We start from the raw sequence: 19,343 nt of genomic DNA, 5'->3' as shown, positions 1-19,343 counted from the left end.
CTTCATAGCTCCAAAAGTATGGAAATCGCATGGGGAGAAATCAGGATTGTATGGACGATGTGAAAGGATTTCCCAAGGAAACTTCTGCAGTGGGCGGCCCCCATGTTGCAGAGATTGTTTCCAGTACGCTCCAGAAGTTGGCTGGAAGCCCCTGAGACATCCTTCATACAGTCCCGCTCTCTCCCCACACTATTTCCATATGTTTGAAGGCATTCGTGGTCGTAAGATTTGCTTCGGACGAAGAGGTGCATCACTGGGTACAATTATGGCTTCTTAGGCAACCGTAAACATTTTTCAGTGGAGGCATTGACTGTCGTGTCCCACAGTGGGATAAATTTATTAACAGTTATGGCGAATATTTTTGAAATAATAAACAGTTTACTTACGTTTTTCATCTCCCGCGTTTTCATCTCATTTCCTCTTATTTAATGTCCAATTATCAGGTCTAACATTGTTCGGTAAATGATAAGTATCGAGTCACACGATACATTTGCAACCGTATCATTGGTACTGACACATTTGCAACTTAGGAATCATCTAGCACACGCACACACACATGCTGGCGCGCTACACACGCCGTTGCGCTCTGCCGGAGGCATGGGATTTTTTAATGGAGTGGTTTAGCACTGCTTTCTTTTAACTTCTGATTGATGTGTAGCTATAAAGCATGAAATGCTATGATAAGCTCTTGTTCAATGCGGTGCTGCGTTTTTAATTGTTGCAAATTAATATGGAGTTTCAGAAACAGGAGCCGTGAAACCGGGTACTGACACACACACACACACACACACACACACACACACACACACCTGTTCTACTTCTGTCAGAAAGAATCAAGTCATACCGTAATACACTGCGGAGAGGTTTGGAGCACTTTGTTACGGGGCTTGAATCATTTTGTTGCGCAACACAGTGACGAGAAACGAGGTTATCAATCCTCGTCAAATAAGTTTTGCTAACGAAAATTGTTTTCACCTTCAAGATCTAAACTGGTTATCTCTCAGTCGAGAGAGAGAGTGTGTTACCGAGATTTATACACCATTCTTACATCTAATTGTTAGCTCCGTCTATCATGTGTAGCAAAATTTGACCTCAGTGGCTTCGCCATTGCCAGAATATAGTCAGTAGCCAACCTGACGTCTTCAGCAGCGTCTACCGTTGGGTGACTTACCGATGGGTGACTTACCGATTATTTCACTCAGCTTATGTTTAATATCGGTAGATGTCCTGACGGTGGATCGTTATTTAGGCCTTTGCTTTATGTGGAAACTATGCGGCCATCTAGCTTCTTTTTCGTAAGCTTAAAACAATTCTGGAGTGGAACCGCTATCTGTGACTGCCTACCGACAAATTAGTCGTTCTATTTTACATGTCTGATTCTCTATTAATTTGAGTCTGTTCATGAATCATTGTATTTATGTCTATAAATTTCCACCCAAATGGCGAGAAGATAAAGAACAGAAACACGAAAAATGTGATACCCAACTAGTATCCCCCCCCTCTCTCTCTGTGTCGTGTGTGTGTGTGTGTGTGTGTGTGTATGTGTTTGTGCGTGTGTGTGCAGTTGACAGCTTTGGTAGTACAACATCTAACGTATATTCCTCAGGAGAACTCGCGTATCTTGTAACAGTTTTTAAAATTGTTTCGATTCGCTAACAAAAATTAGCTTTTTACGCTGAATAAGGTTTTCTGTGGAAATGACTGCGATTGTTGAGTCCCAACTCTAATGTGGCCATGTAAAGAATCCATTAAGAGTTAGTTTCCAAGCAGTTGAGCTGGTACACAGCTGACGTGTGCATATGATCTTAGAAGTTTAGGAGGATTTCATTGTTGAAACCCGTTGCATGAAATCCTAATGCTAAAGTATACTTTGTTGTAACTCGCCTGACAGATTGTTACCAATGGCAGTGGTGGGATCTCAACAAGCGAGCAGTGGCGAAGGGACTAGCAGTGGTTATTTTCACGTGCGGATAGCAGTAAGTACTGTTTTTGTATACTGCGGGGCCCCAGGCAGCATATTAGAATCATTACTTGCTATGTAATTGGTATTTAATACAGAACTTAAGACTGTGTTTACTGTTCAGTTACGAAATAGGTTAGTAGCTTATACAGTATGGTCAGAAGCAGTGTGAGAAGCTCGTAAGGGCAATGCAGGTTCGGTTGTGCTGAGAAACAATTCTTCAGAAAAAAAATCGATACGTCGTGTCTTTTCCGAGTTAATTAGTATTGAAACTAACCAATCGCCCCGCTGCGCGCGCCAATTCAAGCAACCCGCCAGATAAAGTTCGTGTCAGTTGCGCCTAAAGCGTAGGTGATAGCGAAAGAGACTGCTCGGTTTGGGTTCGTTCCTTATTACCGCCCCATGTCCAGTTCTTGTATCCCTCTCTTGTTCGGGTTTAGGAAACAAAACGAAGAACATATTTGGCGATAATGTATGTAGCGGGCGCTTGAATTTGAGCGCGGAACAGCCTGAGTACCTAATTTCAACGCTAATTAACTCGAAAACGGCGCAATGTATCGATGTTTTTTCTTAACAACTATTTCTTACAATTAACGAAATGTTTCGGCCGATTACGCCATGGTCGAATAGATTTCACACTTAAACCCAACGTTTCGTCCCCATTTGGGGGGGACTTTTCAAGGAGGATCGTAGCTCCTTCGAGTGCCCAATTCACAGCCTGGCTCGCTACTGACTGAATCGAAATTCTGTTCAAGCGTGCTCCAATGCAGCAGCGTGACGTCACGCTTTGCGTACATGAGCGCAATTGTCCGTTGTCGATTGCCGTCGTCCGCTTTTGCTCTCATCCCATGGTGCAATGGTCCACATCCTTCTCAGCATATGGATCCAAATGTCATACAATTTCAGGCTCTTCTCCTTCCTATTCAAATTCCTAGGGTGTTTCACAGTCCCTATGTCCTCTCTTTATAACCTTTCATGATAATTTCTTGTGGCTGCCAGTACTCGAGTCATATTAAAATTAATTTGGTGGTCTGTTGGCTCCAAAGCATGTTCCGCAATAGCTGATCTGTCAGTCTCCCCATTCTACAATAGCGTTTGTGCTCTTCTAGTCGTGCTTTGATGTCCTTTTTGAACTACCCACGTAAACCGCCCCACAGCTACATGGAATCCTATAAACTCTTGAATTTTCCAGTGGTTTCCGAGGATCTTTGGCCAATTCTAGGTGGTCCTGTATCTTCCGGGAAGGCGGGGGGGGGGGGGGGGGGGTTAGGCTACCTCCATGTTTCGTTTTTCTCAAAAATTTTCCTATGCGGTCAATAACATCCTTAATGAACAGCAGTAAAACTTTCCATTCCACAGGCGCTTGTGCATCGCTGCGGTTTTTGCACGGCGCTCTGAAGGCTCTTTTTGCCTCATCGGACGAATAACCATTCTTCACCAGTGCACTGGTCAGATGTTTTAATTCTGCATCACGCAACTCTGATTCACGAATGTTCCTTGCTCTATCCAGCAATGCCTTTATGATTCCTCGCATTTGCTGATTCCTTGTCGTTGGTGGTTCGAATCCCGGTGCAGCTAACAGCATGTGTACGTGGGTTTTCGGTAAATTGTATGCCCGAAGATAGCATCTTCTTTATTAAAAGACATGTTTTATTCACCATTGGCTACACTACAAATGTTTTATTTGCCGGCCGGCCAGAGTGGCCGAGTGGTTCCAGGCGCTATAGTCCGGAACCGAGCGTCCGCTGCGGTCGCAGGTTCGAATCCTGCCTCGGGCATGGATGTATGTGATGTCCTTAGGTTAGTTAGGTTTAAGTATTTCTAACTTCTAGGGAACTGATGACCCCAGCAGTTAAGTCTCATAGTGCTCAGAGCCATTTGAACCATTTTTTTTATTTGCCAAAACCGGTTTTCAGATTCATAACTCATGATCAGTGGCACAGCATGCACTTCTGTAGCAATGACATGCTTGTCAGTTATACGAGACGATGTGAAATATGTCCTATAACATAGTACACGGTCTTTCATTTGTGTTACTGCTGTCAAATTTCAGGCAGTGACAATTCTTGATAGCCGGCCAGAGTGGCCGAGCGGTTAAAGGCGCTACAGTCTGGAACCGCACGACCGCTACGGTCGCAGGTTCGAATCCTGCCTCGGTCATGGATGTGTGTGATGTCCTTAGGTTAGTTAGGTTTCAGTAGTTCTAAGTTCTAGGGGACTTACGACCACAGCAGTTGAGTCCCATAGTGCTCAGAGCCATTTGAACCATTTTGAACAATTCTTGATAATGTTGGGCATAACGGTCATATAGAGTAAACACGTAATTTCCATGTTTACTCTATATGACGGTTATGTCAGACATTATCAATAATTGTCACTGCCTAGAATTTGACAGCACAGATATGCATGACTAACTGTGTATTATGTTGTAGCACATATTTCATACCCTATCGTATTAACTGACAAGCATGTCGTTGCTATATAAATGCATAATATGCTACTGATGATGGATTGTGAACCTGAAAACCGAATTTGGCAAATAAAACATTTCTAGTGTCGGTCATGGAGTATAAAAGATGTCTTTTAATAAATATCTGAAAGCTGCGAAGCACCAAGCATTCAAGGTTTTTACAATTTTGTTTCTTGAAAACTAGCACATTAAGAAAATGTAATCTTCTGCTTGGCTCCTCCTCCACGGCAAAATGAATCTTCGGATGCTTGTGAAAACGGCATAGTTCCTTTCTGCCATGTCTCCAATTATTCACTGTGATATTTCCAGTAGTGAAAGTTTACATTTTATAACTATTTCTGAGAGCAACATACCCTGCGACTCTCTTACGAGCTTTCCAGACTGTTCCTGACCACCCCGTATGTTGGTGTTAACAATTTACAAACAGATATTTCAGATAGTGTCAGCAGTGTCTGGAAATCGATTGTGCTGGCAGATCGCACCACCTTCAGAGTTACGCCGTGTTGCAGCCCCGCCGGACTCGGCGCAGCAGGAGTTGGCGCCGGCGCAGCTGCGGCGACGCCTGGTGATCCAGCCGCCCGAGAACGGCGGCAAGCAGTGCGGCAAGCTGATGGACTGGCGGCCCTGCCCGCTGTCGGGCGCGCGCTGCCGCCGCTTCAACTGGGACGTCGGCAACTGGTCTGATTGCCAGCTGCCCAACAACGTCGAGTGCGGAGTCGGATACCGCGTCAGGGGTGTGACTTGGAAACAATTTTTATTCTCCTTCTGTCATTCATATATACCATGCTCGAGTAAAATTTAATAAATTACAGGTACTTTTGACGGTCTCTGATATCACCATCGTAAGGAGTAACTGAACGTGATAACCGTTTCTGTGGTCTCTCTTTGGGAATATACAACACATACAATGATCATCCAGAACAATGTGACCATCTACCTAATACCCGATATGCCCATCTTTAGCACGGATAACGGCGTTGACGCAGCGTATCACTGAAGCACTGAGGTCCTGGCAGGTCGCTGGAGGGAGCTGTCACCATATCTGCACAGTCAAGTCACCTCTTTCCCGCATATTCCAGGGTGGGGGGCGATGAGTTCTGACGCCACGTTCAGTCACGTCCCAGATTTGTTCAATAGGGTTCCTCGGGCTACTCCATCAAACTTCTGGACTTGTGACATGGTGCATTATCTTACTGAAAAATGCCACTGCCGCCGGGAACTGATCGCCATGAATGGGCGTACGTGGTTTGCAACCAGTTTACGATACTCCGTGGCCGTTACGGTGCCTTGCACGAGCTTCATTGGACCCATGGATGCCCACATGAATGTTCCACAGAGCATAATGAAGCCGCCGACAGTGTTTCTCCGTCCCGTAGTACATGTGACGAGGAGCTGTTTCCCTGGAAGACGACGGATTCGCGACCTTCGATTAGCTTCATGAAGAAAGTCTCGGGATTCATCAGACCACGCAACGCTTTGCCACTGCGCCAACACCCAGTGTCGATGGTCACGTGCCCATTTCAGAGGTAATTGCCGAAATCGTGGTGTTGACAGTGGCATATGCATGGGTCGTCGGCTGCGGAAGCCCATCGTTAGGAGTGTTCGGTGCATTGTGCGTTCACACACACTTGTACTCTACCCATCATTAAAGTCCACTGGTACTACATGCACCGTGAGTGTGTCGTGAAACTGCTAATGCCTGGACAGGTTTATATCGACTGTAAGTCGTTGGTCATAATGCTCTGGCTGCTCAGTGGAAATGATTTGGCGGGCAGGGTGGGCAGCAATCCGCGGTTGTTTGCTGATGATGCTGTGTTGTACGGTAAGTTGGCGCAGTTGAGTGACTGAAGGAGAATACCAGATGACTTACGCAAAATTTCTAGTTGGTATGATGAATGGCAGCTGCCTCTAAATATGGAAAAATGTAAGTTAATATGGATAAGTAGGAACAATAAACCAGTAATGTTTGGATACAGCATTATTAGTGTCTGCTTGACGTAGTCACGTCGTTTAAATATCTGGGCGTAACGCTACAAAGCGACATGAAATGGAATGAGCATGCGAGAACTGTGCTAGGGAAGACGAATGGTCGACTTCCGTTTATTTGGAGTATGTTAGTAAAGAATGGTTCATCTGTAAAGGAAATCGCATATAGGACGCTGCTGAGACCAATTCTTGAGTACTGCTCGAGTGTCTGGGATCTGTACCTCGTCAGTTTAAAGGAAGACATTCTGGCAATTCAAAGGGGGGCTGCAGTTTTTTAGAACTTGTAAGTGTTACGGAATCAGGAACCAGAACGGGAATCCCAGGAGAGAAGGCGACATTGTTTTCGAGGTACACTAACGAGAAAATTTAGAGAACTGGCAACTGAAGTTGACTGCCGAACGATTCTACTGCCACCAACATACATTTCACGTAAGGGCCACGAAGATAAAATACGAGAAATTAGGGGTCATACGGAGGCATATAGACAGTCGTTTTCCCCTCACTCTGTTTGACAGTGAGTCAGGAAAGGAAATGGCTGCTAGTGGAACAGGGTACCCTTCTCCACGTGCCGTACGGTGGCTTGCGGAGTATCTATGTAGAAGTAGATGTAGGTGTAGAATATTTTTCCGCGACTGTCATCAATGAGAGAGAGATTAACGGAAATGATGCTAAGCTCATCGGCAAAATACACTGCCTGACAATAAAAATGAAGCATCCAGAGCTCATGGTCCGATGTCAATGTAACTTGGTACACGTACGCACCATCGGCGAGTATACATACTCATTTTCAGAAAAAAAACTGAACACGTTGAACTACTAGAGATAGGACGTTCATATTCACAGGAAATGCACATTAGTATGTTCTGCAGAAATGATTACCATTTCCATCACCTTAGATAGCACGTGTTCTGTTGCCTAGTAGGCACAAAGTCTGCCATGGACCCTAACAACTTGTCCCTGAGTGATGGCATAGACGCGTATAAGGCACAAAAGGCGTCCTGTGGTATAAGTGTCACATTGCATTCACCTGGTTCCAAAGTTTCATCTGTGGCGGCAGGCATTGTGTCATCGTATTCCACACGTTTTCGATTGGCAACAAGTCTGGTGATCCGGCGGGCCTGGGCAAAAGACTGACATGCTGTGATACCAAGAAGGTACGTGTTCGTTCAGCAACATGTGGTTATGCTCTGTCTTTCTGAAAAATGGCGTCTGGGGCGTTGTGCAGAAAGGCTGTGGCTGCGGGTCGCAGGATGCCATTCACGTAGCTCACACCGGTCACAATGCCCTGGACACGCACCAGCTGTGATTTGTAGTTCTACCCAATAGCAGCTTACACCATAAGGCCTTGAGCTGGCGCTTTATGTGTTGTGCGAATACAGTCACTGTGATGCCCCTGCCCCTGTCTGCAGAAAACCAAAATGCGGCCATCATTTTCAAGGAAACAGAATCTGGATTCGTCCGAAAACACTATCCGATGCTTTCCGGCCCCAGTGATGTCGTTCCATACAGCATTGCCGCCTAGCGTGTTTATGCACATTCGTCAAAGGTAGGAGGAGAAGTGGACGCGCGCGCATAACACACGCCGTAATAAAAGTCGACGGACCGTCACCCCTGATAGAGTACGACAATCTGAGCAGCCATCTTAGATTGTTTGCAGATGATGCTATCATTTATCGTCTACCAAAGTCTCCAAAAGTTCAAAACAAATTGCAAAACGATTTAGAAAAGATATCTGTAAGGTGAAAAAATTGGCAATTCACCCTAAATAACGAGAAGTGTGAGGTTATCCACATGAGTGCTAAAAGGAATCCTTTAAACTTCGGTTAAACGATAAATCAGTCAACTCTAAAGCCGTAAATTCGGCTAAATACCTAGAAATTAAGAATTTTTTGCATATTGCAGCCCTGCCAGCAACTGTGATAAACTAATATTTTGAAGAATCAGCCTCAGCTGCGCAAATTTTCTGGTCTTTACCAGGTTTCGGCTAAATTAATCTTGGCTGCTGCCAACCGACCACGTGGTGAAGAGATGCCGGGGCCAGACTTCAGTTAAGTAGTTTTAATTCGACATGGTACCACGGTACTATAGGTTTTAATTTTAATGTTGACTGTGTCTTACTATGTCATGTTATAGTAATTTTATGTTTCTGAAGAAGGTTAGATTAATTTAGCAGACACCTGCTAAAGACCAGAAAATTTGCGCAACTGAGACTGATTCTTCAAATATATATTACCTAGAAATTACAATTACGGAAAGCTTAAATTGGAAAATACACATAGAAAATGTTGTGGGGAAAGCGAATCAAATTCTGCGTGTTATTGGCAGAACACTTAGAAGATGCAACAGATCTACTAAAGAGACTGCGTACAGCACGCTTGTACGTTCCCCTTTGGAGTACTGCTGAACGGTGTGGAATCCTTCCCAGATAGGATTAACGGAGTACGTGGAGAAAGTTCAAAGAAGAGTAGCGTCTTTTGTATTATCGAGAAACAGGCGAGTGAGTGTCACGGACATGATACAGGATTTGGGGTGGACATCATTAAAACACAGACGTTTTTCGTTGCGGCGAATTCTTCTCACGAAATTTCAATCACCAACTTTCTCCTCTGAATGTGAAAATATTTTGTTGACGCCGATCTACATAGGGAGAAACAGTCACCATAATAAAATCAGGGAAGTCAGAGCTAGCATTGAAAGCTGTGTGTTCCTTTTTCCCGCTCGCTGTTCGAGATTGGAATAATAGAGAATTATTATGAAGGTGGTTCGATGAACCCTCTGTCAGGCACTTAAGTGAGATTTGCAGAGTATCCATGTGTGTGTAGATGTAGATGTGTTACACTGTTCCACTACTGCTCCAGAGCAGAGGAGGACGCAGATCTGTCCAGCAATGCAATTCGAATGAGGTGTCGATCATCTCGGGGATGGTCTCGGTGGTGCGACCTGACCCATCTCGCCGTGTTCTACGGCCTTCCGTGAACCATTGTGCACAAATCCATTGCTCTGCCGAAACGCTTCGTCCCACACGAGCAGCAATTTCCCGCATGAATGCATCACTTTTTCGCATGCCAATAATGGTCCCTCTTTCAAACTCTCTGATTTGATGGTACGGTTCGCGCATACGTCGGCGAGGCATCCGGCACGTGTGCTTAAGTCACACCGATCCATTACTTTCGATTTATAGCGAAAACAAGAGCCGCAGCACATTTTACTGGCAGGTGATGCTGTGCCGCGATATCGATGTCTACCGCGAACCTGCTGGCCGACATGGTTCAAATACTAATCAGTTCTGCAGAACATACTAATGTACATGTTATATCAATATGAACGTCCTATCTCTACTCGTTCAAGGTGTTCTGTTTTTTTCTGAACATGAGTGTAGATATTTAGAGTAGCAGTTCTCTGGCATGGATAGAACGGCCATCAAAGTGCTTTAGCCTTTTTCGTATCTAGTGTTGTTACCATGACTGGTTGGATGTGAACAGAGTCAAATGTTTCGTGAACACTCTGAATGACACGGAGGTGCTACGTAGAGATCACAAACGGGGCGAGTACGATACTATTGTTCGGGCTGCATACTTCACAAATCAAGGCGCCGCTGAGAAATCAATGCTAGCGGACTTCCTTCCCTCCCGCTGGAGATCCGTGTGGCGAGTCTGAGAACTGTGGCAATGCAGTCGCTTCATATTTGACGACTCTTTATCTCCTGAAGCATGCTGGAGCGTAAGGCTAGTCTTGACTTATTCTTAGTATTGTTAGTACCTAAGATGAGTACGTGATCTTTCTGCTGTAAAGTACCAGTGACGAGGTGAATTGACCGGCTTTCGGGATCAGATGGTCTTACACACTACTTAATCTAACTTAAACCATCTTACGCTAAGGACAACTTACACACCCATGCCCCGAGGGTGGACTCGAACCTCCGATGGTGGTGGGGGGGGGGGGGGGGGGGGGGGAGCCGAGCGAAACACGGTACGGTAAGGCGCCTTAGAGAGCGCGGCTACCTCGCACAGCCTTTTAATAATTAATCACCATTTAGAAACTGCACATCATCCTTAGTGTCATGTTTCATGGTACTGTCGTAACACATACGGTAACGCCTCGCAAGTGTGTATTTGTCAACGTAATTGTCAGACACTCTCTGAATATTTAAAAAAGTTTTATCTATATAAATCTATGTATAAAAATAACAATATTGATTGTAACCAGTCAGCCTTTGTGTTGGCGTATTAGTTGCATCTGGCATTTAGGAAAGTCGGAAATTTTGTGACTTGAAAATGGGTATAAAGCCCCAGTCACGACTGTGTGAAATAAATTAACAGTAATTTACATTTCAATGGCGTAAATTTTCTTTAAAACGGCTGTATACGTAGCGGGAATGCCGCGAGTCCGCGGTTAGGTTATACTTGCGAACTAATGTACTCACTCTCATCTCTGAGCGAGACGAGTCGACATGTACCTGACAACAAACTCATGTGACTAGTGGACTGCGGCAGCGATTCACGGGTCACGTCTACGGGCTCACCGAGACAGCGATTTCGGAGACGACGTCACAGGACTCGCTGGCGAGTTTACAATGGGAATATGCAGCTCATTTCTGTTCTCTAGAGACACGTATTCGTCTGAGACAGGGCTATTAGCAACTGACAAAGTCTGAAAAGGGCCTCATTGTGGATCTACATTTCGCCGGCAGCTCGAATCGTACAATATCCAGATCGGAGAAGCTTTCAGATGTGACAGTGGCTCGAAGTTGGATTGCTTGACTCGTCGCCAAGGTTCCGGTCTACCGCGTGTGGGCAGCACAAAGGGATGGTTCCTATATTGTGCACCAGGCACATCGTAGCTCCTTCACGTCTTCGCCTGCCATCCGATAACATGCACTGGACTGAAACTTCGTGGCAGATTAAAACTGTGTGCCGGACCGAGACGCGAACTCGGGACCTTTGCCTTTCGAGGGCAAGTGCTCTACCGACTGAGCCACCCAAGCACGACTCACGACCCGTTCTCACAGCTTTAATTCCGCCAGTACCTCGTCTCCTACCTTCCAAACTTCACAGAAGCTCTCCTGCGAAACTTGCAGAACTAACACTCCATTGCTCCAGCTTCTCTGAAGTTTAGAAGGTAGGTGACGAGGTACTGCGAAATTAAAGCTGTGAGGACGGGTCGTGAGTCGTACTAGGGTAGCTCAGTCGGTAGAGCACTTGCCCGCGAAAGGCAATGGTCTCGAGTTGGAGCCTCGGTTCGGTACACGGTTTTTATCTGCCAGGAAGTTTCAGATCAGCGCACACTCCGATGCAGAGTGAAAATTTAATTATTTAATGGACTCCCAGCAACATTCTGTGTCATCTTACACCTTTACCCAGAGACCGCTAGCATCCGAATTAGGAAATTACAGGACCGTACGGAGGCTGTTGTTAACGCCACAACACAAACACTGCGTTTGGAGAGGTGCCATGACTGGAAAGCATGAACTGCTGTTGAGTGGCTTCGCATTGTGTTCAGCTACAACTGGCGGTTCTGTACTACCCCAGATGACCATCGTAGACGAGTATGGCGGTGGCTTGTGGGGGAGGTATCTTCTCCCAATGTTTTGGAGAGGTACAGCGGGTCATGTGATGGGGAGACATCGCGTATGACTTCAGGTCAAGGCTGGCTGTGACTGAAGAAATTCTGACGGCATAACGATACGCCCCGGGCAACCTACGTCCGCATGTGTTACCTCCATGCGGTAGTATCATGATTTCATTTTTCAACAGCACAATGCTAGTTCAAACATGGACATGCCTCTGTGAATTGTTTTCGTGACGTTGAGGTACTCCTGTGACCATGAACATCCCCAGATCTGTCTCCGATAAAACATGTATCAACCCCTTCCCAGTGCCAGTATTAAAGATATCCATGACGAGCTACAACAGTTGTGGGCCGACTTGCTACAGGAGAGGATACAACGGCTTCTGACAGCCATCCCACCTGAATCAGTGCATGCATCCAGTCCAGCGTGGCTGCAACATCATACTGATATGTGGGATCATATTGCCAAGTTCTTCGTAATGTTGATTCAATTTTTAATCTCTGAAATAACGTCACATATCCTCTCAACTCGTAAAGTTTCATTTCATTTTCTCCTACGCTTCTGGATTGTTCACATTTTTGTCAGGAATTGTATTAGTCACTTATTTATAAGAGCCCACTAATCGTTTTGCACCGCTGTAGATGATATATGATTGGTAACAGGCGGCTGTGTAGCCCTCCACCGCTGATGATACTCGTGGCAGTGGAGCGGTGTGTATGTGTCAGTCGGCCTGCGTAGATTCAGCGGAGCTAGTTAGGTCGACGTGACAGAATGGCAGAAAGGCCCTGTCGCGACTGGACGTGCCCAAGATCACACCCTGAAATAAATTGTTCGATTTGTCCGTGTATCAACGTGGACGGTCTTACATGTCTAAAGGGGCGGTGTACCACTTACAGCCAAGTAACAAGGTGTAGAAACAGCGGTCGCAAAATGTTCAGACTGACAGGGATCGGAAAAAAGAATGTCACTCCTTGTCAATTAAAATCGATTTCAAACCCGACAGGAATAGCTACTGTCACTAAAAACAGGTCCATCTCAACCTGTATCCGAGCGAACATTGTGAAGAAAACTGCATGCAAAGGAAATACGGTATTGATTACCTCCCAATGTGCCATTTCTCACAGCGGAGCATCAAGCTGCACGTCTTCAGTAGGCCAGACGACACAGAAACGAGACGGTAGCTGATGCAGGGCGTGTAGTTCGGTACGAATAGTCGCGATATTGATTCCTTTCAAAGGTTGCAAAGGTCGAGTACACAAACTGCCGAGTGAGCTTTTTAAGCCCCAGTGTGTGTAGGATGTAATACCAGCCGGAAGTGATTATGTGATGCTTCACGAAACATGAATTGAGTCCACCCATTTATGTTATCGTGAACATGAACGACGACGTTTATTTCAACATTCTCGGTGACCAAGTATTGCACTTGAAGAAAATGCTGTGGAAACTCTCATCTTCCAAAATGACACAACCCGTGTGATGAACATTCTGGCACCATATCGCACCTCAACTGGCTTGCTAAATCCCCTCTTAATCTCGCAGAATATGTGTGGAACTATTTGGGGCAGCAGATGAAACATATCAGTTCTAGTAATTTGGTAACTCTATAGGATCTGATCATCAGTAAGTTGTTTCAGCTTGATTTGGTATACCTGAGGAAAACTTGGGGCTCTCGTCCACACCGTACCGAGGTCTTTACACTGAGGTGACAAAAGACATGCGATAGCGATATGCAAGTATACAGACGGCCTTCGCTTAAGAGCAGCGGCGTTTGCATCGAGTTATCAGTGCTAACGAACAAGCTACACTGCGTGAAATAACCGCGGAAATCAATGTGGAACGTACGACGAACTTATCCGTTAGGGAAGTGCGACGAAATGTGGCGGTAACAGGCTATGGCAGCAGACGGCCGACGCTAATGCCTTTGCTAACAGCACGACATCACCTACAGCGCCTTTTCTGGGCTCGTGACCGTATCGATTGGACCATAGGCGACTGGAAAACCGTGGTCTGGTCGGATGAGTCCCGATTTCAGTTAGTAAGAGCTGATGGTAGGGTTCGAGTGTTGCAGAGACCCCACGAAGCCATGGGCCCAAGTTGTCAAAAAGGCACTGTGCAAGCTGACGGTGGCTCCATAATGGTGTGGGCTGTGTTTACATTAAATGGACTGGGTCCTCTTGTCCAACTAAACCGATTGCTGACTGGAAATGGTTATGTTCGGCTACTTGGAGATGATTCACTGACTTAATGTTCCCAAACAACGATGGGATTTTTATGGATGACAATGCGCCATATCACCGGCCCACACCTTTGGTTTGAAGAACATTCTGAACAATTCGAGCAAATGAATTGGTCACATAGATGGCCCGAAATGAATCCCATCGAACATTTATGGGTCGTAATCGAGGGGTCAGTTCGTGCACAGCATCCAGCACCGGCAACATTTTTGCAATTATGTACGGCTACAGAGGGAGCATGGCTCAGTATTTCTGCAGGTGACTTCCATTGACTTGTTGAGCCCATGCCACGTGAAGCTGCTGCACTACGCCGGGAAAAAGAAGATCTGACACGGTATTAGGAAGTATTCCACGAATTTTGTCACCTCCGTGTATAGCGCCGTACCAACATTAACTCAATACAACGCGAGGTCCGATTTCATGATAAATTAAATCTTGCACCCTCTGTGAACAGCATGGCAGTAACTGCTATGTCCATATTAATATTCTCACAATACTGTACATGACGCTCATTTCTCATGCAACTAATCGACTGCTTATCGAATGAGACTTACCCCCGTGAGCAGGAACCTCTTATTCCAAGGCAGGGAGTCTATACAGTTCATTGTGCTTTATGGACATTTAGTGATATCACTTGTACTGCTTTTTTCAGATGCTGGAATGGTTATCGAAAGATAACGCGCGTCGGACGTCTCCTCTAAGAGAAATGATACGATAGATGAAAATCGTGTCTGCTAATTCCCTATTCGTGCAAAGCAGAATTTCACCAGGGATAAGCGACTGTACATTTCGACTTTTCCATCGGTACTGAACATGACAGCGTATGTCAGTGGTGTTTCCTGTCCAGCCTCTAAGTATGTACGCTTATTTGGTGTCGATTTGGCCTAACCCACAATTTTAACAATTACGTACCCAATAAATCAGTTAATTACTTTCTAATAGCTGCCGTTTGGCTGCGGCGCAGACTCTTGGTGCGTATTTCAGTTAAAATTACTCAAGGTGAAAACGGGCCTAGATCGTAACTGAATTCCTATGAGAGTTTTTCATTAAAAATATGCTGTGTAATCAGCTCCTTTCCTATCTAATATTTATCAAAAGGCCTTCTTGCAAACAGGTCACGAGTGGCTTATGTACAGAATTGCAAACCAACGTCCATATTGTGCAGGGTCCTGGAATATGTTCTCTGTTCGAAAGTTATGTACTTCCTCGTGAAAAAGAATGTGCTCTCAGTGTATTAGCTTGTGTTACGCCACCATCACCAGCGTGAAACACAGCTCACGTTCCTCACGCACAATATGTTATTAATTAATAGACAGAACCAAGTATGTAGTACGTCTGGCATGTTTCCGAAAAGCAACACCGTACGGCACTGTCATTTGATAACCAAGATACGATCCTGCGAAGTATAATTTCAAATATACGTTGACTCGAAGAAACTTTGACAGAACCCAATACGTAACATTGAAATTTCAATAGAACCGACAGTAACTTGTGAGATGCCGAAAGGGAGCGTAAAAGAGCAGCAAATGATCGCAATATACATAAAAGACTTATCAGATAGCTTCCGTAGCACTCTCGGGTTGTTCACTGATGGTATCGATACCCCTAGAAAAGTTTCGTCGCTGTTAGTTGTAATGAAATGTAGACAGTATTTCAAACACTACATTCGAGTAATACAACGAAGAAAATCTGGAACCGCTGAGCATTGCCTCTCACAGTTACAGATAATGAATTGCAACAGTATAAATGCACTGGCGCAAACTTCAGGCTATTGGGACTGTGTCAATAAAAGAATCGATTTAAATACGAGTATACGACAAATTCATCAACCGTGACTGCGGCTACAACCTTAGCACGGACTGGGAACCCGCACTTCGGTTAATTAAAAATCGAAAAGAGATACCTTGCAACAACAACGAACTGGCTTCTGATGCGGGTACAACACTAGCGGATACGATGTGCAGTGAACACGTCCCCGGGCGAGACCCGGGAGATAAAAAGCCACGCGCATCTCACAATGTAACGTGGTTGTTTGCTGAAATGTAGTCATGTTAAACAGAGATTTGGCGGTACGACCGATAACCGGAAAGTCAGACAATATATTTGCAGGATTTTGCAGGCAGACATTAAAAGTTCTTCGTAATTTCATTTTAGTGAACATAACTAATTCGGGCACAACAGATAAACTCTTAATTGCGAGGGTGGGGCGCTTATTTATTAAATATTGTTCCACTATACTATCACTAGTCCAGAGTTGTCTACAAAAAGACGAATAATGGTTAGGGGAGAGACATTCACTTCTAGCAAAAACGCTACTGTCAATCACAGTGTCGTACTTATAAAATTTATTTATAATGCACGCGATGTACTTGACGTTTTTCTACCTACGACTGGCACTTACTTACAATATACTGTAGATAAATAAACACTGCTGGCCATTAAAGTTGCAGTACCATCAAGACAAACGTCAAATTAGAGTGAAGACCATTGAATGCTTGGATGGGGAAGAGAGTGGTATTTCAACGCAACCTCACAAAGTAGGCAGAAGTAACGTCATCTACACGTTGTATACCAGGTGTCTATCCTATGGGTTCAAAAATGGCTCTGAGCACTATGGGACTCAACTGCTGAGGTCATTAGTCCCCTAGAACTTAGAACTAGTTAAATCTAACTAACCTAAGGACATCACAAACATCCATGCCCGAGGCAAGATTCGAACCTGCGACCGTAGCGGTCTTGCGGTTCCAGACTGCAGCGCCTTTAACCGCACGGCTATCCTATGGGTTCAAAAATGGCTCTGAGCACTATGGGACTCAACTGCTGAGGTCATTAGTCCCCTAGAACTTAGAACTAGTTAAATCTAACTAACCTAAGGACATCACAAACATCCATGCCCGAGGCAAGATTCGAACCTGCGACCGTAGCGGTCTTGCGGTTCCAGACTGCAGCGCCTTTAACCGCACGGCTATCCTATGGGTCGTCAGGTGCATTTTTCCTGGTGTTTCAACAGATATTTGCAATTTCTTTTCTGTGGGATGTAGCCAGAGCTAGCTCCAAGAAATCCTACTTATCATGTCTTTCACACGACGTACAGAATCGACGAAAAGTGTGGGATTGTTTCCTATTACAAACTAAATTATTTTTGAAAGTGAAATTTTACGCTCGCATTCGATAGAGCGTTTCCAAAATACTCAAGTGCGTTAATCGTTTTATCGATATGTATTAATACGAGTAATAAAACCCGTAGAAGGAACAGTACTCCAACAACGCCTGAGCAGCGCTTCTGTGTGACGGTAGCAGGCAGCTTGGGCCAGGACTCTGGCGTCGCTGATGGAGCAGTTGTTATTCTTCATGTTTTATTGTCCCTGTTAAAACACACTGATAAAATGAATATCGCACTAGACTATTCTGGAACCACTCTGTCGAATGGGCACGTAAAATTCCACTTTAAAAATCATTTTGTTTGTAATGGGAAACAAACCGACGCTTTCCGATGACGCTGGACGTCGTATGAAAGATATGATGAGCAAGATTTCTTTGGGCTGATGCCAGCGAAACGCTTCATAGAATAAATTGCAAATAACTGCCGAAACACCAGAGAAAATGCGCCTGACGGCTCTTCGGAAAAAAAACCGTGTGTAAGAAAAGATTACGCATAGCGTTTTTAATTCAGAAATCGCATTGGAATTTTAGTTGTTTCTAAGAAGCTTGTGTTATGTTTCGTGTAAGAAAGCGAAAATTCTAGGAGTACGTGTCGGAATTCGTTAGCGACACGATCGAGGCATATCGAGACAGCGTTTTATCGTTCCGCAGCATTGCTGCTCAAGTCGGTCGGGATCGCACAACTGTCATGCCAGTACGAATTGACAGGTTCATGAGGACGCGCTCTCAGTGCCATGCAGGATCTTTGTATAACCACGCGACTAGTGCCAGAGAGGACAGAAATATTGACTGATCGATAGTGCAGGATCGTACTGCCACGTTACGTACCTTGAGGCAGAAAATGGGTTTATTTGCAGCAAGACAACTGTTCTCGCGGACTGTGCTGCTCCGTCTGGAGCACCGCGTACTATCAGCAGGCCGACAACTGTTGAGGCTTCCTCTGGCGTGGTCAGTGACAACACTGGACACAGGAGTGTCTCCACGTCGTCTTTACAAACGATTCTCGGTTCCGCGTAGAGAATCACAATGGACGTACCGTACGTGGTTGTTCTGAGTACATTAGATGTTGCCAGATTACAGTTGTCATAGTCGAATGGACCCAACACGATCATACCTGGTTTTCATAGACGGTAATTCGGACGGCGGTCGTTACTTTTATGACGTGTTAAAGCCTGTGACTGTGCCTTGGTTTCGAGGCGTCTGTAACATTATCTTTCAACAAGTTAACGCAAGTTCGCATTTTTTCCGTGCTATCATAACCTACCTCGACACAGAGTCTTCGACTGCTGTCCTGGCAAGAACGGTCCCCAGATCTTTTACCTACTGAAAACATCACGCCATGAGCTGCCCAGAGATTACCACTCCACCAGTTGCCAACCACTACGTTTGATGAACACTGGTACAAAGTTGAAAAACCATGGATTGACGTACCCATACCGTCATCCAAGCTCAGTTCGACTCAATGCCCAGCCGGGTTAGAGCCATTGCTGCTGCCAGAGGTGGTAAATCTGCGTACTGACTTTATCGCCCTATAGATTCCCAAATCACCGAGTAATTAATTCTTATATTCCTCCTGTCATCCTTCTTGGTGTTACATCGCTATTTAAATGAGCAACAGTATATATGCACGTTTATACATACTAACCGTAAATTAGTTGCTTTCGGCCTGAGGAATGTATGCGCCTAAGAGGGTGTAAAGAGAGTTGAAATGGTAAGGGGGAAGTTGGGTTGGTCTTGGAAGATACTATTGTACCGGTTCATACTAGATAACTGGCAGAAAACATGAAGGACCTGACATTACTTATAATTCATCTGTTACACAGTGTATACCTGGCAATAGTGCATAAAAAAAACAAGATATTCACTTTAAATTTCATAAAATTATGGGCAGCCAATATTAGCGTAATCAACACTTTTCTTTTACGTATGTTCTAGCTTTGCTGTTCTATCGTGCATGGGCAT

At 45.0% G+C, this 19,343-nt stretch overlaps 1 protein-coding gene across 7 annotated transcripts in view; it reads left to right on the top strand.

The window, feature by feature from the left end:
* The window catches only part of LOC126470365 (thrombospondin type-1 domain-containing protein 7A-like), a 1,214,159-nt gene that overhangs the window by 992,101 nt on the left and 202,715 nt on the right, over window positions 1-19,343 (top strand). For all 7 annotated transcript variants that reach the window (XM_050098173.1, XM_050098171.1, XM_050098172.1 and 4 more), the window contains one exon: window positions 4,940-5,164. In XM_050098173.1, the coding sequence (XP_049954130.1) occupies window positions 4,940-5,164 (225 nt within the window). The remainder of the gene's footprint in view (window positions 1-4,939; window positions 5,165-19,343) is intronic.

This window comes from Schistocerca serialis, chromosome 3, assembly GCF_023864345.2.
Source record: "Schistocerca serialis cubense isolate TAMUIC-IGC-003099 chromosome 3, iqSchSeri2.2, whole genome shotgun sequence".
Lineage (NCBI taxonomy): Eukaryota > Metazoa > Arthropoda > Insecta > Orthoptera > Acrididae > Schistocerca > Schistocerca serialis.
The sequence above is the reverse complement of the archived record's forward strand: the minus strand, read 5'-3'. Positions and strand labels throughout refer to the sequence as shown.